A 24252-nucleotide genomic window follows, 5' to 3' on the forward strand; every position below is an offset into this window, starting at 1 on the left:
ATTCGTTGCAAGTCAAGTTAGGAAAATATTGTAGTAGAAATGTCCCCTAGGGATCAGGTAACTTTGTCTCAGATTCTGAAACAAAATCCTGGATTTATCTCATGCTGCAATGATAATTATAAACCTTTAGGTCAGTCAGGAACCCCATGACTTTTACAAGCCGATCGCCTGTCTAATTATCAAGATATTTATGATTGGAATTACAAATTTTGAAAACAGCTTGCCAAATGGTTTTCATAACACTAGTCTATTGGGTAAAACGAGTATGGTAAAACCGGTCACTCAATTTTTAATTTTTTTTTTGAGGCACTTCTTGATCGTTTTGAAGTGCAATTTTTTTAGGGCTTCAATATTACACCATATCACAGACAATGAAAACGCGTACGGCCGTTCATCTCAGATTTAACATTGGTAAACGATGCCTTTAACCCTATTTAGCCCGGGCTATTTTGAAACTGCATAGCCTGGGGGGGGGGGGGGTTTTAAGGCCCCCCCCCTATGATCTCCGCCGCGAAAATTTGCATACATGTCAAGTGAAGTGTATAGAATACTAAGGTCATTTCAATTTTTTGAAAAATTCACTCATTTGCATATTTATGGTAATTTATGCAAATAAGGTCATAAAATTCACATTTTTGTCCATAAATCAGACATTATTCCTATATATTATATATTATTCCTATATTTGTTAGACCATTTGGAATAATAATACAACACAACAAATTGAAAAACTAGGGTTATTCCTTATGTTATCTATTGTTTTGATAATTTCTTATGTATTTCTTTGTTTTTTTAACTTATGTATTTTATTGTTTTTGTTGTTTTATTTCATTTCCAACTATAATTCAACTATTTTGACCCCAAAATAAACACCTAAACTATAATCAAGACCAAATAACCAATGTTTTATCTCTTTATTTGAAAAATGAGACTTCCATATGTTTTGTACACAAATCACAAAATGAGCAATTTTCAGGCTGACATGCAAAGACAAAAGGACACGTGACTTTGTAATGGTAGGTCCGATTTTCGAAATATTTCTTTCAAAAGATGCGCAAGACTCGAAAGAAAAAAGTCACAAAATTTCAGTGCAAGATTTTCTTGCGTTAAAAAATTATCGCGAAAAATGTCGGGTTAAATGTCGGTTAATGTAGGGTTAAAGGGTTGCTCTTTTAAACGCCCTCTTATTTGAAATATGGCAAGGAAATACTGAAAGTTTGGACCAAACGTCCATGCCACATATGTGTGTGTGTGTGTGTACTCCAACATTTCTGTGTGTCATACATTTGATTTTCATTGAGATCAATCAAGTCAACTTCTTTTCATTTTGACGTTTTCCAAGACTTTGTAGTATACACCAAATCGTATGTACATTTTACTGACACATAATCAACTTTATCCAGTTGCTTCAAGTTTTTTTTTCATAATGTAATGGCAAGACCAGAACTCAATTTTTTTTTTATCTTTAAGACCTCTTTTAAGAACCCATTACTATAGCTCAGCAGACAATACAAAGTGCTCATCAAAAATGTCATCATTTAACAATGGGTAACCATGATATTCATCTAGGTACAGAAAGATAAGGAAGGCAAGTAGCCTTGTGCTAGGGACAAAACTACCGGGGCTAGAACCCTTGACCCTTGTTACATAATGTATGAAAATGCACCTCTTGATACCGGTAATACATTATTGCATAGGGAGCATTATGCCTCCCTACTCCTAACAATGTTAATATTTAATTCCATCTGTCACAAATTAACTTCTCTTTAACTTTCCAATTCAGCCAAAATTGTAACATTTTCAGAAGTTTTGCAGATGAATGCACCGCACAAAATTTGAAGCCGCAAAGGACAACGTTTCAATTAAAATTGCATTTGAACGTAAGATGAGTCCTTCAGATTGATATTGTTCTTAAGTCTTGAAAGGATGAAGTGAGCTAGATGCAAGTGTGTATGTCTCTGCCTACGATAGTTTGACAGTAAGTAAGTTGGTATGAATGGATAGGAATGTACAACCAATCTTCTTCAATTTACAGAAGAAAAAATTAGGCAGAAGCATTTGGAAGCATCTTAAAAAAGTAGGTGTTTCTGTACACACTTTACATGGTTTGCTAATCAATTTTTTGTTGTCGATGATTATTTTACCAGACTATTAAGAAAGCATGTATATGCTTGTAAGTAAATAACCAAGGGTCCGACGGCTTTAAAGTCCTCTCTGAGGTACTTGGTAATGAGGATTGATGCCTTACCACAGGGCACAAGCGCATTGCCTTTGAACCAAGGACCTCTCGATTACAAGGCCACTGCTCTACCACTGAGCCATCGCGCATCCTCCTCTTTAAAGCCCATCTACACGTTTGGCAAGCGGTATTAGACCTCCCTGCAAGGTCACTGACAGACGGTTATCTCATCAAATCAGCTCTCAATTAACATAAGAAAAAGGGGATCATGGAGGACCAACAGTCACCGATTCGGTATTGTTGGCTGTATAGAGGGCGCAAGTAGCTATAAGTAGTACAGTGAGGCTTTAAAACAAATGATAGAACAGTCATTATTCACCTGAAAGGCGGGGCTTGGGACAAAGTTATCTCCGAGTGCATTCATGGCAAACTTGGTAGCATTCCACATCTTGTTGCAGAAGAAACGATAGCCTTGTACACGCAGTACATCCAGGTTGATATCTCGACCTGTCACATAAAGAAAGAACAAACCTCTTAACCAAAGCTGTCACACTTCAAGAATAAAATAGAGGGTTGAGTTTCTGGTACAGATGAAAAATAATTTGTAAGCTGTCTCACTCTTTGTACGTCAGATGGTAAGGACAGCATAGTAGAAATTACTCCTGAAAAGAATTGCTCTTTAAAATGTCAAAAACCACCATGTTTAAGATACGATAAGAAAAAGCAAACATTTTTAGACCAAACTTTCATGCAACTTGGGGTGTGTAGTCCCATATAACCATTTCCGTGTGCAGTGCATGTGGTTTTCAGCAAAGAATGAGATTTCTGTTCATTTTGATCATGCAAAGACCTCACAGGATACAACCATTCTTCTGTGCTACATATGCAACCTTTCCAAATTGCTTCCAGGGGGGTTGTTTCACTAAGACCCAAAGTCAAACTTAACTCTAAGTTGGACTTAAACATTATGGCGAGCCATTTGTAGCCTTAAAATAAAATATATTCAAAAGCAAAAATTCAAGTATTTTAGACTTTTCATAATTCCATATCAAGAACATGAAATCTCCTTGATGATAGAAAATATGAATGATTTGAATCAACATTCAATGCCTTTAGAATAGCTTTTACAAAATATATTCAAAGATGCTAACGGCTTTCCATAATTGTTAAGTCCAGCTTAGAGATAAGTTCAACTTTGGATCTTTGTGAAACAGGGCCCAGGTCTGACATGGCATTACCTTGTGAGGTGTAGGCGCAGAGGGCAAACCTAAGAGCGTCTGTTCCACATTCAGGGATCCCGTTGGGATAGTCCTCCTTCTGGCCCTTCTTGGCTTTCTCCACCTCCTTGGGATCCAGGTTGCCCTGCTCCAAGATTTTGTGAAGCTCCTGCAGGAGAACAAACAAATATATCTCATTATTATCTCAAACTGCAAGGAAGATGATCTGTTAAAGGCAGTGTTTAACAATGTTAAATCTGAGATGCATGGCCCTACATGCATATCTGTGATATGGTGTAATATTGAAGCCCTAAAAAATTGCACTTGAAAATGATCATGAAGTACCATTCTTGTTTTCCCCTATTGACTGTAGTGTTATGAAAAATGAAATTTCCAAAGGACTTGCTACCATGAGCACTGTATACCATGGCATGCAACCCCCCCCCCCCCCCCCCCCCCCCCCCTCCACCATGGTGCCAACCATTCAATGTGAACCGTGGGAACTCACCTCAAGGGTAATCCCCTTGATGACATCGACCGGATCAATCACATTGCCAAGGGACTTGCTCATCTTCCTGCCATGAGCATCGCGTACCATGGCATGCAGGTAGACCTCTGTGAACGGGAGGACGTCGTTCAGTGTTAGACTCATCATCACCATCCTAGCGACCCAAAAGAATATGATGTCGTGGCCGGTCTCTAGGAGCGTACCGGGGTAGAAGGCCGCCAGGTCATCCGTCTGATGAGGAAACATTTACACCCACTTATATTTTTTATCTGGTAGGGTCATGCTTGCTTTTATTGCCATGCAATGTCACCTTTCTCTGATAATAGTGTATAATTCCACATTAATAATAAAAATAGACATTTCTATAGCGGCGTCTGTCTAGAAATTCTATTCCGAGGCGCACTTATTATTACCCAGGCATTAGCCTAGCTGCCATGATAGCGCTCCAGCATTTCAAGGAATGAATTCCTGTCAGGTACCCATTTACCTCACCTGGGTCGAGTGTGGCAAATGAAGATTAATGCCTTGCCAAAGGACATTAGTGCTGTGTCGGGGATCGAACCATGACCTTTGAATTTCAAGTCAAGTGCTTAAACCATTCGACTACGACACTTCTAACATTGTGTGCTCCACAAATTTGTGATGTTACATGTCTAAGAAATGTTCTGTTACTTTTGCTTTTGAATGGATTGATGAAAAACAACATCATCCGAGCTGCAACGACCAATTTTGATTGGCCTATTTAATTTGGGACTCTTACAGGGACTGCTGTTGTGACCAGTCGTTATTAATAATCTGTTGATGTCTGAAGTGGCTATCTTGAATTCCAACAGTGGAAAAGAATATTTAATACATTCATACTGGACTTACATAGAATGTCCAATATCACAACTGTTTTTATATGCCAAACAACTTTCAAGGAACAAAAAGGCTGAGTAAATTAGGAGCATCCTCAAGTACACAAGAACTATTTTAGAAATGATTATACTATTAAAAAGCAGGGGAGTGTTTCACAAAGACTAAGATCGACTTTAAGTTGAACGTAACTATGGCAGGCTGTTAATGCCACTATTTGCTCTCACCGTTTACTGCCATTGGTCTCTGGAGGGACGTACAAATCATAGTCACAAATGTACAGAATTTACATATTTTGATAATTCATTATTGAAGGAAAACATATGATCTAAAGATCATAATTGAGAGACCGATAGTGAGAGCAACCAGTGGCGTGAATGGCCTGTCATGGTTAAGTCCAACTTAAAGTCGATCTTAGTCTTTGTGAAACACTCCCCTGGTGTGTGTTTCACAAAGCCTTTTTTTCAATGACAAATGACTAGAGTCAGTGACAAATCTGCTGATGACCAATCAGAAGCAAGGATTTCAGTAGCTTATAACAAAAACTGTCATTTGTCACTGATGACAAGTTTTGTGAAACACTCCCCTGGTGTGTCATAATTTGAGACAAACCTGGTTTGGCCATCCGAAGATGGAGAATGGGAATATACCAGACGAGAACCAGGTATCCAAAACGTCTTCATCTACAAAAGGCAAAGATGGAGAAAAAAATAAGTATCACAAGTCAAAATTTATATGAAAGGACAGATACACGACTCTAGCTCCTGCGTAAGTTGCTTCATGGTAATTTTCTACACTTGCCAAAATTCCCAACGTACATCGTGGACCCAGTACTAAACCTAAACCTAACCTTAACTCTAGACCTAAGCCTAAACCATGGCAGCAAAGTTGATGAACTTTAATATAGGTCACAAAATATTCTTGTCAGGTGTTAGTCAATTGAGAGAGACTAAAAGGACAATTTGATCACGAAAATGTTTGTACAACTCGCAGACTTATTCCCTAGCATAAGCTTGCTTTGTCCACAGATCGTAGAATCTTTATACATGTATGGTGAACATGGATTAGTTCAGGTAAATGGATTTGTGCAAAGATGAACAATATAAAAATAAAATTGACACTTCTAACAAGCTTCACACCAAAGCGAAATCTAAAACCACATTTTCAACGACTACTATACTATTTTCCTGACCTTGTTCGAGAGAGATCTTGTCTTCTGTGACCTTGAAACGTTCTGCGGCTTTCCGCTTGGCTTCTTCCTGGCTCAGAGCGGAGATCCAATAGTTGTTATCCGTTTCCTGCGTAAAACAGGCAGAAAAAAAACTTCAAGAACATTCAAATGTATGTGCATAATTATATACATATATATATATATATATATATATATATATATATATATAGAAGAAAGTCTAGATTTCTGCTCGGAGTTCGAAAAAATACACCAAAATACATACAAGAAGTAATTATGTTCCATACAGAAGGGCTTAAGGCTTTGTCGAGTAATGATTGTTCTTTTTGTAAACATATATATATATATGTATATATATATTCTTCTTCAGTTGTTCCATGGACATAAAAGGATACAACCACATGTATGTATATAATTCATTTTTAGGGTTTAAATGTAAAAATGTTGGTGATGTACTTGTAAAAGCCCAGAACTTTAGTCGGAAATAAACTTTCAATATCTCATGAAAGCACTTACCTCTCCAGCAGGAACACTGGGATCGTTAATTGTCACAAAGTATGCTGGGATACGATGCCCCCACCATAGCTGTCTAGAGATGCACCAGTCTCTGTGAAGGGAAGAATAATGCAATCACTGTTATTTAAAGATACTATGTCCCTTTTGCAGCCAACATCAAATTCTGTAGAACTTTGCAGGAATTATGAATATGTCATGTATGTCCTATCTGGGAAATTTAAACATTAGCAGTGTCCTAGTATTCAAATTATGCAAGGAAACTTCTTTACCTTCACTGTCAGACACTATTGAGTGACTGACTGACATCTTTTTTTTCTTTGGTATAACCCACCCAATAACCCACTACTTGTAATGGCCAAAATTAAACTGATTGAATCTTTGTGCAGCACAAAACGTACGCCCATTCGGTAAAAGGGTCTGAAAATCAGACCATTACTTAGGTGATTGCAATCACTTTAGTAGATTCGACAACTAATGGTTGTTATTTTCCCACCCATAGCCATTTTCAAGCCCTTTCGTATTGAGGGAAGTTCTAAATTAGTATTGTCTTTCTAATTTAACCTTTTCATTTTTTTTTCGACAGGTGAAAATAAGAATTACTAACATTACACAAAGGTCTGTAATAATATAGTATTAATGACTGCTTTGAGAGAAATAGTTGTTTTTATACGCTCAAGGGAAGGTTAGAATTGTGCTATTACCCGAGGCGTGCTGAGGGGAATAGTCCAATTGTAACCTTCCCGAGAGCGTATAAAAACAACTATTTCTCGAATATTAAAGCAGTCATTAATACTTTTATATGCCGAAAAAAAATAGACTAAAAAATAAAAAATAAAAAATACTTTCTTTTTTGGTCGAAGATGAGATTCGAACTCTTGCGTACAAAAGGTGATGAATCTAAAGTCAGCGCCTCAGACCTCTCGGCCATCGCGCGCTATTAACATGCTTGGCAGTTTTGTACGATATATACATTAAAATGGATTGAAACCGGCTTCGCGTGTGATGAATGCTTCGCAAAAGCTCCATATACGGACTCTTCTTTTACTTTTGCAATGCATATTGGCACGAACTTAGATCAAGATCTATCGGCAGATGTTGTTTTTTTGTTTTTGGAAGTTTATTTTCGTCTTCATGTCAACAATGCAAGATAAAATTGTCGGTAAGATCGATCGAGATTCAATTGTATTGAAATTACCGACCAATTATTCGCACACATACGGTATCCTCCATCGCTCAAACCATTTTTTAACATGTAAACCTATGGGGTAACCATGGAGACTGACCTATTTTTTTAATAACCATGGTTATTAAAAATATTAAATGTTTTAAGCATGGTTACCGGGAATTTTACAGGAACAGTTGAAGTTTATGAATGCAATTTCGACCAATCAGATGGCTGGATTACTTAAGTGAGGTATATAAATAATGTTTTGGACACATTTTTTGAAGGGTTAATAATAATAATAGTAATAGGCATTTATATAGCGCTGTTTATCTGGAAAATTTTATTTCGAGGCGCACAAGAAAAATAGGAAGAATAAGAGATTTTGGATGAGTGTCATAGTGCCAGGTACATGTATTGTTAAAAAAGATGAGATTTCAGCTTGGATTTAAAGGTCTCTAAGGAAGTTATGATTCTCAAATTCAATGGTAAATTATTCCAAAGAGAAGGTGCTGCAGCTGTAAAGGCCCTTTCACCACAGGCAACTCGCGTCTTGGGGATATTAAGAAGATGCTGGTGTGATGATCTTAGACTACGAGCTGGTGTATAAGGCATAACAAGGTTTTGTAACTAGGTCAGTGCCAATCTATTTACAGCCTTCCACGTGAGGAGAAGGATTTTGAATTCTATGCGCTTGCGCATTGGCAACCACGGTTCTACTACACCAGATATGCCAACCTCTTGACACAAAAAACAGACTGAGTATCCTAAAAAAAACCGGGCCAGTAAAATGCAGAAAAATGTTTGCTCTTTTATTAAAATTTAATGAGAAAATAGTAAAAAATTTTGTTGGGGTGGCGGGGGTTTACTTGTACATGTTTCTATGCGATTCCGCTGTTTTTTATGTTTTTGTTTTTTTTGAGAAAAAAAGTTGAAAAATTGTATTTTAAGATTTTAAGATCGTATTTCACTCTCATTATCGTACTAAATACGATTTAATCGTACTGGTTGGTATCTCTGCTAAATTTTCTCCATACCTGCTGTTCCTGAGCCAAGAATACCAGGTCTTCTTGTGCATCTCAGGGATGATCTTCAGTGTACCGTCCTCTACTACTTCTACTGCCCTCCTGGCCATCTCACGACAGTCTACGAACCACTGAGACTTCAGCAGGGGCTCAACGATGTCCTTGGAACGACTGAGGAGAATGATAACGAAAGGTAGCCGAAAGATGGATTACTCCATCATCAAAGGCACATGGGTAGGGTTAGATTTGTGAGTGGGTTTTAGGATAGGTATAGGGACTTCCATTTAGGCTTCATGTTGGGTCCACGGTCGAGGTAAGAAATTTAAAGCCCCACTGCACTACTTGTAGCTACTTGCTCCCTCTATATAGAAAACAATGCCTAAGTGGTGCCTGTTGGTCCCCCATGATCCTCTTTTTCTTATGCTATTTGAGAGCTGAGCTGATAAGATAACCACCTGTCAGTGACCAGCAGGGTGGTCTGATCCCTCTTGGGAGTGGAGAATGTGCACACAGTGTGTGCGAGCAAGCACTGAATCCAATGACTGGGGTAATAGTATATTTGTAAAGCACTTAGAAACATTTGTATTAAGTGCTATGTAAAAATTAAATATTATTTATTATTATTATTTAAGTAGAGTAGGAAGTTGTCAAAAATAATTGTCACCAGATCACGTATCGTTGAACCAAATGATGTTGATTACTGGTCATGCAATTGCGAGCTAAAAAAAACATCCAGAGGTTATGCAATCAACAAACAACATGTATCACGACAGTTCAAATTCAGAAAAGGATCACCAACGGACTGAAAATTACAAACAATGGGTGGTACTAGACACAGAAAGGGTTACATGAAATACGGTTGTCTACAGAGTCTGAAGAACGCCGATGGGATAAGCCTTCAGATTAGGCCCGATGGCTCAGTGGTAGAGCAGTGGGATCATAACCCGGAGGTCGCTGGTTCAAAACTTATTTCATGCGCTAATGCTCTATGGTAAGGCCTTAAACCTCATTACAAAGTCCCTCGAAGACGTCTTAAATCCATCTGTCTCCTTGTTGCTTACTTACAAGCATACCTATGCTTTCTTAGCAGTCAGGTAAAACAAACAAACAAACAATTACCTGCAGGTCGGGACCACCATAGGATTTGGCTTTGTGCCCCTGTACAAATCTTTTTCCTTCAGTGCTTCTAGGACAGCTCGTCTTGCATCAAACCGCCTCATACCCTGAGAAAAATCAGATCAATAGTTATGCTAATTGCTAATGATGATGCTAATATTTTGTCATTGATAATTACAGAACTAACCCATGTCATGTATTTAAATTGAAGACACTTATTAGTTATGAGATAAAGAACAAATGCATGAGAACACAAATTAATCTGTGACGCACTCAGATTGTTGACACTACCACTCAGTGATTTTACTCAACATGAAAGACATCTACGATGTTCATGTGTACATTACCAATGTTACACATCTGATTAACTTTTATACCAGAGTTTCATGTATTATTTTTTTTCTTCTTCAGATCAGTAAAACATCAATATGATCATGGAGAGTTACCACTTGAAAAGAAGAATAAACGGGTAACTGAGTTATGTGTTTAATTGTTTGAAGAAATTCTTCTATAAGACTTTTCTGTTCAGATTTCATTCATAACACATTTATGATCCCACATTGAAGAATCAAATAGTATTACTTTGTATCATTAGTGTGGTAAAATTTATGTCTTTAAAATAGGATATTTAAAGGATTTTGTTTATAAAAAAAAACACCTTATAACCTTGAAAAAGAAACGATGACCATACCTTGAATTGTCCTCCAACTTCAGTGATGTTACCATCATCATCGATCACATTGAGAAACTCTAGATCGTGACGCTTGCCGACCAGGTAATCGGTGTGATCATGAGCTGGTGTAATCTTCACAGCACCTTGGATAAACATCAAGCGTCAAAATAAGGGAGAGTTTTTCATTTATATTTAGTAAACAATCATAGTTAGAGCATTATTTTATTGGTACATTTGATATGTATATATATATATTTTTAATTGGAAGAATACTTTGCCAAAGCTAAATAATGTCATTAGTACAATTAATGGTCAAAGATAACTCAGATGCATTAGATTTGAATTGAATATAATGTTTTTCAATTATCTGTTCCAAATCCTATCTCTATAGTATAGGTACAGATGACAGGCAATGCACATTATAGTCATCATCCTCATCATCATCTTTATCATCATCTTCATAATCATAATCATCCTCATCTTCATCTTCATCATCTTCATAATCCTAATAATGTTCATCATCATCAATATCATCCTTCCCCCCTCCTCTTCCTCTTAATCATCCTCATCATCCTCATCATCATCATCATCATCATCATTCTCATCTTCATCACCATCATCATCATCATCATCATAATCATCCTCTTCATCCTCCTCCTCACTCTCATCATCTCCATCATCAATATAATCACCATCATCATCAACATCAACATCATCATCACCATCATCATCATCTCCATCATCATCATCATCATCATCACCATCATCATCATCTCCATCATCTCCATCATCATCATCATCATCATCATCTCCATCATCATCATCATCATCATCCTCATCCTCATCATCCTCATCATCATCATCATCATCTCCATCATCTTCATCTCCATCCTAATAATAAACATCCTCTTCATCCTCCTCCTCACCCTCACTATCTCCACCATCATCAACACCATCATCAACACCACCATCACCACCATAGTTACCTGTTCCAAATCCCATTTCCACAAAGTCATCACAGAGGATTGGCAAGGAGCAGTTCCTAAATGGATGCACAACCCGCTTCCCATGGAGATGCTTGTAGCGGTCATCGTCGGGATGGACAGCGACGGCTGAATCACCCAGCATCGTCTCAATACGAGTGGTAGCAACAACCAGCTCCTCATCTAGCAACATAAAGACATTACCGGTACTGTTTCATAAACAAGGTTGTCATAGAAATATCAACGTCAAATTTAAAGTACGTACATCCCCCCCCCCTCCCCGAACAAGGAGACGCTTGTAGCAGTCAACGTCAGGATGGACAGCAACGGCTGAATCACCCAGCATCGTCTCAATACGAGTGGTAGCAACAACCAGCTCCTCATCTAGCAACATAAAGACATTACCGGTACTGTTTCATAAACAAGGTTGTCATAGAAATATCAACGTCAAATTTAAAGTACGTACATCCCCCCCCCCTCCCCGAACAAGGAGACGCTTGTAGCAGTCAACGTCAGGATGGACAGCAACGGCTGAATCACCCAGCATCGTCTCAATACGAGTGGTAGCAACAACCAGCTCCTCATCTATCAACATAAAGACATTACTGATTAACAAGGTTGTCATGGCTTCCAATAGAAAAGCGAATCACATACAAAATTCTCACAATGACCTACAAGTGCATCCATAAAATGGCTCCCTCCTATCTCCAAAACCTTCTCTCATTACATCAACCAGGAAGGCATGGTCTGAGATCTGGCAACGACCCAACCTTGCTCTTGGTTCCCAGGAGTCGTACACGCTTTGGGGATCGATCTTTTTCTGTTTCCGCACCACGTCTCTGGAACAATCTCCCTCAGGCTGTACGATCTTCTCCTTCTCTTGCTATCTTTCAACGTTCCTTGAAAACCTTTCTCTTTAATAGTTGAATTTATATATTTTTGTGTACGTAATTTTATTGTTTGCTATCAATGTCAATTAAGTAATGTAATGTTGTAAAGCACTGTGATACACATGTATGTCTGTAAGAGCGCTATATAAATGCCAATATTATTATTATTATTATGAAGCTGCATGGTGCAGCGCACAGCCATTCGGAGCCGTGACACATCGCGCAGCAGTTGCAAAGGCACCAGGGGCCCGTTTCATAAAACTTTGTATCTATAACAAATGCTAAATTTCTATGACAAATTTGCTCTCAGCCAATCACGTGCCATGATTTCAGTAGCTTATAACAGTAGCTTGTAACTTGTTATTGATATCAAGTTTTACGAAACAGGGCCCTACATGGGGGTTATAAGTTCTTCCTCAAGGATTGTTGCAGGTAAGGGGAAGTACGTTTATGAGGAACTTGCATGAGGGATCGTGAGAAGGAGTTGGCCTACATCCCGACCAAAGCTGCGGACACACACATGCAAAAGACGCATGACGAGTAGTGGTAAAGGCCTTAAAAGCAAAATGCAGAAGCAAAAGTAGTTATTCTTATAATCTCACCAGAACCCTCGACCTTGTAAGCAAAATCAACCAGGACTCCAAACTCTATCTTCTGTTCATAGCCAGGCACAGCGAGGTAGGTCCTCCCAGTCAATTCCTTCTTCTCGACCTGACCAAAAACACAGAGATGAGAACACGTCACAAATAAATGTATTGTACCATCACAACTGCCAACATTTTGTAGTTTGGCTCAACAAATCTTAGTTCAAAGCCCTGAAAATATACCAAATATATGAGCAGAAGGAGAAGAAATAAAATTGACTACATTATATCTTCACTAGGTGCCTCATCATAAGTAATATGACTCTAGCAATTTTCAAAATAAGCATTAAAATCAGTAAATTGGCAACAGAGTGTGAGTTCCAAAATGTTGTTCAAAGTTCAAACACACGATTGTTTTGATCAAATTTCTCCATAAATGTTGAGAAAGTTTAGTCATGGATGAAAACCCAAAATAACTTGAATTGAATGGAGTTGAATCGATTCTCTAACAGAGACCCTTTCCACTCACTTCAATATCTGAGATGGCGGACTTGAGGGTACAGGACCAGTTGATGAGACGGTTACTACGGTAGATGGTCCCGTTCTGATGCATTCGTACGAAGGCTTCCTGGACAGCGCTATAGAGCTTGGGATCCATGGTGAAGCATGCCCTGTCCCAGTCCATGGATGATCCTAGGGTTCGGAGCTGATCGTAGATCCTACCTCCTTTCCTGGGTAGGGACGGCACCAAAAAAGGTCAATGTTAAAGGCCCACTGTACTACTTGTAGCTACTTGCTCCCTCTATATAGCAGACAATACCTAATCGGTGATCATTGGTCCCCCATGATCCTCTTTTGATGAGATAATCACCTGCCAGTGACCTTGCAGGGAGGTCTAATCCCTCCATGCCAAACTAGTGCAGATGGGCTTTAAAGGGAATATTATACTGCCCAGGATGGTCCACATGGGCTTGAAACATGTAACAACAACATTTTTTAATTTTGATTGTACAGCTTTGGAAAATCAGCAACAGATAAACATTCATACTCAACAAAACTTATTTATGAAGTATTAATCATAAAATATATTTTTAAATGCTTCAAAATATGGAACGATTTGCACAAGAGTGCATCTAAGAACCTTAGAGCACTTCAGCAAGGGGCTTTGTGCTTCACATGCATCAATTCCAGTCATATCCTAAATATGAGGCATTTCAAGAGCAATCGTTTTGATGCAACATCACTAGTTGATATCCTTCCACATAGGAATAAAAATAATGAGAGGGCACAGGTCTCAACCTTTCCTTTAAAGATTAAATTGACTTCTGTCATACTATTGCATTGCGAAAGTAACAGTGTGGAAGAAATTGGAAAAGATTGATCATGTAGCTCAAGTATTGGCATATATACTTTGAGGTTTCAGAATCATCAAAATGATAAGAAATCGACTCAATGTTGTCTTAATGAAAGTCACATGCAGCACTGTACACACACACCAAATGTAACAATCTTTAGCTGTTACTTGTCATATTTTGATTAAGAGGGCATTTGAAGAGTCATCCTTTTCAAGGAAAATTTGTTTTTCTTTGATACTCTTTCACACTAATAAAAAGAATGAAAAATTTCACAAGTCTTTTGTTCACCTTCCCCAGGACTCAACCTTCTCTTTCAAATCGTACAACTAGATGGATTTGGGCTGACCTGGAGACAACTCGGCCCGCTGCAAAAATGGTCAGGTTTTGCAGGTTTAGGGTTAGGTTTAGGGTTAGGTTTAGGGTTAGGTTTACCGGTAGGTTAAGGTTTAGGGTTAGGGTTAGAGTTAGGGTTAAAAAAAATGACCGATACTTACTCATTTTTCCATTGCCAGACCTCCTCTATAAACTTGTCTCTGCCAAGATCATGTCTGGTGAGTTTCTTCTCTCTCCACAGCTTCTTCTCAACCACGACCTGAGTTGCAATGCCTGCATGATCGCACCCAGGGTTCCATAGACACGCCTTGCCTTTCATCCGGTTCCTGAGAGGGCAACGATAAAGAACAATTATCATTTCGTCCAACGATTTTAACGAAGTTCATATTCAGTTCAATGTAATACTCGGTAAGAACCAGGGACCCGTTTCACAAAGCCTTTTTTCAATGACAAATTACAAAAATCAATAACAAAGCTGCTGATAACCAATCAGAAGCAAGGATTTCAGTAGCTTATAACAAAAATTGTCATTTTTCACTGATGACAAGTTTTGTGAAACGCCCCCCAGAAGGGCATTAATCATGTGTGTTACAGTATACGGGTTAAAACCCTTAGAAAGACGATATTAACCAAGTTCATATTCAATTTAATACTCGGTGAGAAATAGTCTGTCTGTTCAGAGCCAGAAGGGCATTAATCCTGTGTGTTACAGTATACGGGTTAACACCCTTCTGGCTCCAGAAAGATGATATTGTATTCTATCCCGATTGAGCTTGATACAATAAAACAGAAATCCTCAAATGAGTAGAGACAGTATGCATTTCCCAGGGGGCGATGATAAAGAATAATTATTTCATACGACGATTACACTTGTTGATGACTGAGCACAGGGGGTGGCATTTAGTACAAAACAATACTTAACGGTAAAGACCAGTTTTGGAAACGCCCCCATCTCAAAAAATGAAACGGAAGGTCTTATTACCAATCATGTGAAAGAATATGTTTTGACTAATACGTAATGATACAACTTTTGCTGAGAAACCGCCTACTAATTGATATGTTTGGTAAAATATTATATCTATTTGGACCTGATAGACATAGCGCATGTGTCGTGTAGTCCCATATACATCTTTCTGTGTACAGTGCTTGTAACTTTACTAAGACTGGGCCAAATTTCTTATCATTTTGATGATTCCAGAACCTTGCAGTACACACCAATACTTATATGCTAGATGATCAACCTTTTCTGAGCAATTCCATGTTCCTTTCACAATTCAATCGCATGACCATAACTGGTCTTTATCTTTAAGTCAGAAATATCTTCTTCTTTTTTCACTCTATTGGACTTTCATAATAAACACCACCCTAAAATCAGTATTTACAGTATGTTTCATTCCATTTATTTCATTAAGTATGTACTTCCTTTCATCCAGCTATTGAGACAGGAAGGAGAGGGAACAGTTAACATTTTTTTAAAATCTTTTCTGCTTTTTAGTTTGTTTCTTTTTTTAATTTGACAATGCAACTGATTGTCTTGTTTTCTCAGGGTTGTCTCGTCAGTATAAATAGTGTTCTCCCCGACAGCCCTGCCCTCTTATCATCATCCAAGTCAAAATAAAATGACTGGACAGTACTTTATGTATTCATGAACTCCTGAAAAGTTACCGGTATATCAAACCGTGACACCAGTTTAATTAACCAAGAGAAATACACCGTCTTCTTTTAGAGACGCTCTTGCATTAATCACAGAAATGTTGGAGTCTATTTCCAATGCAGTACACTGTGACGAGCGATTTAATCATAACTAATCATTTAAGTCTCTAAATTAGCAATGCAATGTTAAATATCAAATGACTGTTTTCGTGTACAAGTTGGGAACTTTCTGATTGAATTTTGCAATTTTTTTTCTTTCACATTAGTTCATTTAGTAAACATTTTTTCTTCTTCTTCCAAACCAAGGAGGGAAACATAAGATCAATTGTTGCCAATTTGAGGAAGGAACACTGATTAATTAAAAAAACTCTGAACTGCTATGGGCACTCACCATCTGACCAGAGCATCTTCCACGGCGTTCGTCAGGGCGTGACCAAGATGCAAAGAGCCAGTTACATTGGGAGGTGGAATGCAGATCATGAAAAGCTCATCCTCCTTCAGATTCTTCAAATCTCTGCCCTGAAAAAGATAATCATCAAAGTAATCTAATGGTTATGACTTTATGAGAAGAACAATATCAGCTGTTCGGAGCCAGACGGGTGTTAACTTTTTGTAAGATGACATGCATAAATATCCTTCTGGCTCCAAACAGACAAAGAAGCATGAAAATAAAAAGAAAAAAAGTGTATCAAGTAGAATTAATGTCTAGTAAAAAAAAAAAAATTATAAAAATGTTTAAAGAGCAACATGGATTTAGATTGGGATAAAACTTGGAGAATCCAACAGACTCAGAGAAACATATAATAACCCTATTATCCCCTGTCCAAAGTTGATAGAAAAGCATTGTTTTCAGAGCTACATACAGCATAACGTCAGTAAATACATATTTACTGTTCGTAATGATGTTGGAGCACTAGCAGAGTCACGGTTTGACGGACAAGTGCGCTTTATAAGAGGCCATCATAATCATCATTATTTTCATAACTGTTCCTTAGTGATTAACTTTACAATTATACATGTACATAACACTGTACATGTTGATGCCGATATTTTGGAGACAATAGAATTTCATTAACTAAAAATCAATCAATCCATCCATCAATAAATAAATTTAAAAAATAAATACATTCATTCATTTCTTTATTAACTAATAAATAATAAATATCTAGATAAATGAATAAATAAATAAATACATGAATAAATAAATAAAATCCTGGGGGTGTTTCACAAAACTTGTCATCAGTGACAAATGACAGTTTTTGTTATAAGCTACTGAAATCCTTGCTTCCAATTGGTTAACAGCAGATTTGTCACTGATTTTTCTCATTTGTCATTGAAAAAAGGCTTTGTAAAACGGGTCCCAGTACTTCCTCAGCAAAACACCTTTCGTTTTGATGTACTACAATTAGAATGTACTTACTCCGTATTCCGGCTTGAAGAAGCCCTGTTTTTCCCACCATGAATACCAGGATGCTTCTACATAGGCAGGGCTGTAGGAATCAGGAAGGGCCCCACTCACATCTGAAATGTAATATTCATAACCCATTTCAATGGCAAGTACGCTTTTTGCATAAAACTATATCGAGGGCTCAGTGACACAAAGATGTAACTCTATATTTTGCCAAAATGAGTATTTGATATCAGGCTTTCCAGGAAACACAAAGACTTAACTCCACCCAACACCCCATTGAAGTCAATGGGTAGTGGAACATAGACTTAACTCCTTAAGGCCCAAGTGCTCAGTGACACATAAACCACTTTTTCTCAAAATGGCCAAAATTGAGTTACGTCTTTGAGTCACTGACCGTTCGAAATTATGTCAATTTTTTAGACTACTTGAACTACCCAAATATAGACTCGTATTGTCTAAAGCTTGCATTTCTTCTTAAAATTGAAATGAGATCAGAATATCATGAAAGAAATATAAAAACTTACAATAAAAAAATGTTGATATGATGGAAAATTTGTCTTTGGGGAATGTATTTTTTGTTGTATTCATTTGTAAACTTTGTGACATCATTAGGGATAATGCAGGCATGAATAATAAACTGACCTTTTTTCTCTCCAGGAGGGGTATTCTTGTCATACACGATTGCAACTTTTTCTACTTTCTTCTTCTTATCCTTCTTGCCCTGTTCAGAACAAAGAACAAAGATCATCTTGACATTCATGTTTTAAAAGGTTAGGCACAAGTTATTGCTAATAGCATCTGAGCTTAATTTTTAGCTATTTCTCAATAGAGAGAGAGAGAGAGAGAGAGAGAGAGAGAGAAAGAGAGAGAAAAGCAGAAATTAGTGGTCTGTTCGCTGAAAGGTAGAATAAAAACCGAGTTGTTCGGGAATCGGGATGCATGGAGTAGGTAAGAATATACCTTTTATTCAAACTAGCACTTTTAAAATTCTACTTAATTTTCCTTATCTGCTATAATAAGATTTTATTGTAGCACAAACCATGTATCTTTCCAGTAATTTGTCTGTTGAAAGGGCTCTTCCCCTGGCCCCCCCCCCCACTCAGTGTTATTTAGGGTACGCATATGCTCGTACCCTCTTTTTGAAAGCACCCCCTATCTGAGGACTGCCAACATTTCCGAACCCCCCTTTCGCGGGCTTTTCCTGCCTTGGAGACCCCCCTAAATCAGGAAAAATGCTCAATGTACCCCCCCTAAATTCGGAATAATTTCTCAGGAATCCAAAGAGATGAGAGAGAAAAAGAAAAACACCCCCTTTTTAAAGAAATCTCCGGGTGAAAAGTCAAATACACCCCTTTTTATACAAATCTCGGGCCGGACTTTGTCGCACGAAAAGTACCCCTTTACCAGACATTTTGACAACATGCATGCGGTCATTCCGACCTCTGAGTGGGGGGGCCGGGGCTCTTCCATAACTTTTTAGAGCTTAAATATTTTCCTGTTCCTGCATACATTTTCTTAAAAGGGCAATCCAACCCTCATAATAATTTCATTGGCATGGAAGCAAAAAAAATAGAGAAACAGAAAGGAGAAAGTTTGAAATAAATCGGGCAAAAAATGAGGGAGTTTGAATTTGAAACATGAGATCGCTCAATGAATGTGAATCTAGTATTGGCAATTTGGCCAGTGGATTGTGACATAGCCATGCGACTACTCTCCTATTGTTTTGAATACAAAATTATTAATTTTTCTTTTCATCCTAAGGCTACGTGCCTGCTCAAATGGGGCACTTATTACATTATTGATGGCACATCATTATAAGTCTTCTAAAAAAAGAAAAGACCCTCCTGAATCAAACATTGTGAAAATTAATATTTTAGTCATTTTTTGTGTTGGATCAATTTGGAAAGTAGTCTGGCACTTCATCACAGTGACATTACCTGTTCAGCCAATTAGGTAGGCCCATACATACAGTGATTAAAAATTTAAAAAGTCAAAACTTTCTGATTTTTTCCCCGATTCAATTCACATATTCACCAGTCTTTTTCTATAATTTTTCAGCTTTTAGAGTAGCTTGGTCGACTTTTCCTTTAACTAACCATTGGCGATACCATTAGTGATTAGTATTGAGTGCAAACCCTGTTACTAATTAAATATGAAAGTTGAATTAGAGTCCATGATGGCCGTGACCACTAGAATTAGGGTGCCTGAATTGTTTTTAGGCTGAAAACAGCAAACAAAAATGGAACACGTTTTTGATGTGCAAGTACTTTTTTCAACTTGCAAACAAAATGTGATCCATTTCAAACATTTGAGATAACTAGAGTAATAATAATAATAACTCTGGTATCATATGATAGGGGAATATAGGTAGGGGAATATATTTCCTAACTTTTCATGCTATTAAAGGAGGAGAACTTACCCCTTCATTATTAAAAACTGAAAAAAAGAACTTTATCTACGTTCTCTTCGATGTTGAATTGGCGATATACAACATGTTATTAATATGTGCTGCGACGCTACTGCATGCATACTTTCTCTTCGCCACGTTGAAAGAACGATATACAACATGGATCTGGATAAATTGGTTTAGGGCAAGGAATCCCCCTTTTCCCATCGAAGACATCTTCAAATTATAATTTCAAGTGGATTGACTCGATGCCCAGAACTTAAAAGAGTCGAAAAACATTTGTAAGTTAAAATTTGAATTAGACTACTACTTCTTTAGATTTTTCAAAAAATATGACCAAACTTGCTGTCTGAATCGTTTTCCTATGTTCCTAGAGTTATACAGCCAGCCTGCCTTTTTGTACGGGAAAATATTAACAAATTGGGTCTAATTTAGCATCTCATCTAGAGTAGAGTCTCCGGTTTGCGGCATAGCCCGGTTTGCGGCCAGGGGTATCACTTTTCAAAATAAAATCAAAATGACTCGATAATAATCATTGAAACCTACCGTGGATTCCCCGGTAAGTTCTGCGCTGCCGAAAACGTCCGTAGCAGATGCTCTTGTCGGTACGGAGTATCCGTCAGCGATGTCGGAAATCTACGGCACCAGTCGGCGATGAAAATTCCAGCAGGTGCTTACTTTTAAGTTAAGAGATCGAGGCATGACTAGATCAATATTGTAGCTCTATTTGTCAGATATTTGTCCGATTGGAGGTGAAATTTGATGTTTTTGTGGAAGTATGATGGCTGTGGTCTGTCTCCTATCGCAGATATTTTGATTGTGCCACCGCATGGCCAGTTGCATGGGGTGGCCGCAAACCGGCACGTAATTACGTGATTTTCTGGTTTGCGGCGGGGGGTGTTAATACACACATAACATGCGGGATCGTGTATGATGGTATGTGTGCTGATGTGTGTACCCGCTGTGACCCGATAGTTTCTAGTAGTACGTACCCCCGTATGGGATGATCCATTCAGTAAAAAGGTGAAATTGTTTAAAACTTGTAAAATTTACCGTAGCAACAGATAAACATGAGAATTTGGGTTACCCGTAGTAATTTGGTATATGCTTTGATCGTGACGTAGCGCATAAAGCTTTGTGACGTACGCGTGCCGCAAACCGGGTTACGCACGGCCGCAAACCGGGCAACTTTTACGTCTTCTAAAGTGGACAGTACTGACCACGCTGTGGGTCAGTTACGTTATTTGTGCCTTCTATTTAATTACTAAATATATGAACTCTCTTTTGACGGTATTGAAGTATTCTGTGAGTAATTGCATCAAAAATAAAATCGGCAATTCCCACTGGACGGCCGCACACCGGAGCCGCTACTCTAGTTTGATTTTGCCATTTAAAATTAAATCAATCAAGATCTTCACCTCTCCACTCTTATTCTCCTGTTGAGCTTGTTGAGCTTGCTTTTCTTGTTTTTGCTTGAACTTCTCCAACTTTGCCTGTCTTTGAGCTTCCTTCTTCGCTTCTTTCTTCAGCTGGGCTTCAGTTTTCTCTACGAGCTGTCCAGCCTCACCGGCCCCCGAAGTGGCGGGGTTGGTGACGTTCGCCGATCCCGATGGAGCAGGGGGATTAGCGTCGGCCAGATTGGGTGTTTCCTCATCCTTCCCAGCCATGTTTGGAACCTGTGTAAATGTCAAAATAATCGAAATGCAAAAGGGATGGCGTTTTATATATACTACCCGTAGGAGACATGCAAGATTGTGTAATAAATTTATGAAAAAACGTCTCCTTACTGATTGATTATCCACGCGTACAACTTGCTAGACTGAATTGAAGTGTATGCATCGGGTATTCATATCCGAAAAGTTGTTGCCAATCTAGCGATTCGTTCACGCTAGCATAATACATGCGGAGAAGCAAATAAATTTGAAGTAGCAGTAGAACACAGATTACGATATCCGATATAGTTCTACAAGAACACGTCTTTTCTGATGCAATACAGAGTGTAAAGGCCTAGACATGATGTTCGGTAATTCTACCATAAGAAAGTGAAGTTTTAATGATAACGGCATTGTAGGCCTACATGAAAGTATTGTAATTTGTTTCCCGAAATAGAACAGGACGAATTTTTCATTTAGTTATCTCAAATATAAAAATATAATTTACGTAGACTTAAGACCTATCTATTCAACACGAAGTAATTGTCCATCATCATACCGTATTTATAACCACATGTCCTATCTTCTTGTAATCTATTTATTGTCTAATGTACATAATTATTGCAGTTTCATTAATGATACTTAATTATTGTATTTACATTTTCATTTTTCATTATCATGTTATTGTTATACATTGTTAGTTAAGTAATTCGTCCAATTAAGCGCATTGTTCATTTCACGTTTATTGTTGATCCTTGTTACATATTTAGTTTAACCATACTTTTCATTTCACTTGTTTTGTAAAGCGCTTAGAAACTGTACTTGTATACCAGCGCTATATAAATCTTAAATATTATTATATTATATTATTATAATATAAACGATAATCCGCTCATCGGCATAAATGACTTTTCTCCGATATTAAGCTTATTATATTCACTGCACCGTGGGACATAATTTATAAAGGGTCACACTAAATCCTTTTCTCTCCGTAATTCTTTATTTCTATTTCATTCAATATCAAAGCAATCCAAACAATAATATTTGCAAGGCATCGTACGGACATAATTCAATCATAATGATAATAATTTGATAAATAAATTAAGTTTTTGAAAATAAGTGAAATTAGTTATTATATCATAAAACAAATCATACTAACCCCCTCCCTGACTACCCAACCCCAAACAAAATCATCTAGGCCTATACCGCCCCCCCCCCAAAGAAAATATATATGCGCGTTTTGACCAGCTATTTGCTGTCCGAGCTTGGCGCATAATAATATTCATCCGATCATCACTTAATGATATTGTAATTGGTTTCTTGTGATGCATCTTGGGGGGGGGGGGGTAGGGCAGGCGCGGATCCAGGGGGGGGCCGAGCGGGCCTTGGCCCCCCCCCCCCCGCAAAAAAAAAAAAAAAAAAAGAGAAGAAAGGAAAAGAAGGGAAAGGGAAAGAGGAGAGAAGGGAAAGAAAGATGAGGAAGAAAAAAAGAAAAGGGGGAAGAAGGAGATCGGGGGGGGGGCCGAAAGGGCCTTGCCTCCCAGGCTGTTGACCCCCCCCCCCCCCCCAATCAAAAAAATAAGCGAGAAGGAAGGAAAGGGAAAGAAAAGACATAATTTCCGAGATTTTTCCGCACTTTTTAGTAAATACGTTTGTATGTGTTTGTTCGAGAATGACAAATTACTAAATTTACAGCCAGGCAAGAATATGATTCTTGAGATTCCTACATGTCAGTTCCCGAGGTGGGGCGGGGATCGGGAGCCTCGAGGTCCCCCCCCCCCCCCCCACTTTTTTGAAAAAGTATATGAATGAGGCATCTAAATATGCTCATCTGACCGTGATTAAATGCCTAAAACCCCTAAGCTCCCGGGGGCTCTGCCCCTGGATTCCACCTAGGACCCTACGGCGGGCCCTTAGATGCTCATCTGACCGTAATTTAATGCCTAAAACCCCTAATTTTTTGGGGTTCCGCCCCCTGGAACCCACGCCAAATAGTGACCTGCCAGTGTCATAAAATAATGAGGTATAAAAAAAAATATGCTCATCTGACCTTAATTAAACGCCTAAAACCCCTGAGCTTCCGGGGCCGGCTCAGCCGCCTCGACCTCAACAGGGGCCCTAAGGCGGGCCCCTGAATGCTTATCTGACCGCAATTTATTGCCTTAAACCCCTGAGCTTGCGGGGTCGGACAAGGTATCAAAATGTGTTTATTTGACCGCAGGCGCGTAGCCAGGGGGGGGGTGGTGGTCCCCCCCCCCCGGTACAACGGTAGAACGGTACAACCAATCGTCTTCTTTCTCTCATAATCTTATGAAACTCAAAAGCTTCCGCGCTTCGCGCGGGAAGGGGGGGGACCTGAATTCAGACGAGGATTAAGAGTCGAGAGCTCTCCAAAGAATCGTAATAATTTAATAAATCTTAAAATTATCTTGTGAAACGTCAAAGCTTCCGCGCGAAGCGCGGCAGGGGGGCGGGGGGTAACCTGAATTCAGACGAGGATTCAGAGGCAAGAACGGTAATACGAATCTTTAATGATTTAATGTT

The 24252-nt window shown here is 38.4% G+C and overlaps 1 protein-coding gene across 2 annotated transcripts in view; it reads right to left on the minus strand.

The window, feature by feature from the left end:
- Positions 1–21942, minus strand: part of LOC590476 (valine--tRNA ligase) — a 29114-nt gene extending 7172 nt beyond the window's left edge. The window contains exons 1-18 of one of the 2 annotated variants that reach the window (XM_030997079.1): positions 21844–21942; positions 21475–21732; positions 18292–18370; positions 17659–17759; positions 16630–16757; positions 14747–14911; positions 13427–13628; positions 12916–13024; positions 11427–11606; positions 10459–10583; positions 9771–9874; positions 8664–8822; positions 6465–6555; positions 5952–6057; positions 5372–5442; positions 3905–4135; positions 3418–3565; positions 2559–2686 (exon numbers count right to left, since the gene is read on the minus strand). In XM_030997079.1, the coding sequence (XP_030852939.1) occupies positions 2559–2686; positions 3418–3565; positions 3905–4135; positions 5372–5442; positions 5952–6057; positions 6465–6555; positions 8664–8822; positions 9771–9874; positions 10459–10583; positions 11427–11606; positions 12916–13024; positions 13427–13628; positions 14747–14911; positions 16630–16757; positions 17659–17759; positions 18292–18370; positions 21475–21723 (2376 nt within the window). In that variant the 5' untranslated portion in view covers positions 21724–21732; positions 21844–21942. Of the gene's footprint in view, positions 1–2558; positions 2687–3417; positions 3566–3904; positions 4136–5371; positions 5443–5951; positions 6058–6464; positions 6556–8663; positions 8823–9770; positions 9875–10458; positions 10584–11426; positions 11607–12915; positions 13025–13426; positions 13629–14746; positions 14912–16629; positions 16758–17658; positions 17760–18291; positions 18371–21474; positions 21733–21838 lie in introns of both variants that reach the window. The other variant, XM_030997080.1, reaches the window with a different exon arrangement.
- Between the last annotated feature and the right edge of the window lie 2310 nt (positions 21943–24252).

The sequence above is a fragment of the Strongylocentrotus purpuratus genome, unplaced genomic scaffold, assembly GCF_000002235.5.
Source record: "Strongylocentrotus purpuratus isolate Spur 01 unplaced genomic scaffold, Spur_5.0 spur5_scaffold_4, whole genome shotgun sequence".
In the NCBI taxonomy this organism is placed as follows: domain Eukaryota; kingdom Metazoa; phylum Echinodermata; class Echinoidea; order Camarodonta; family Strongylocentrotidae; genus Strongylocentrotus; species Strongylocentrotus purpuratus.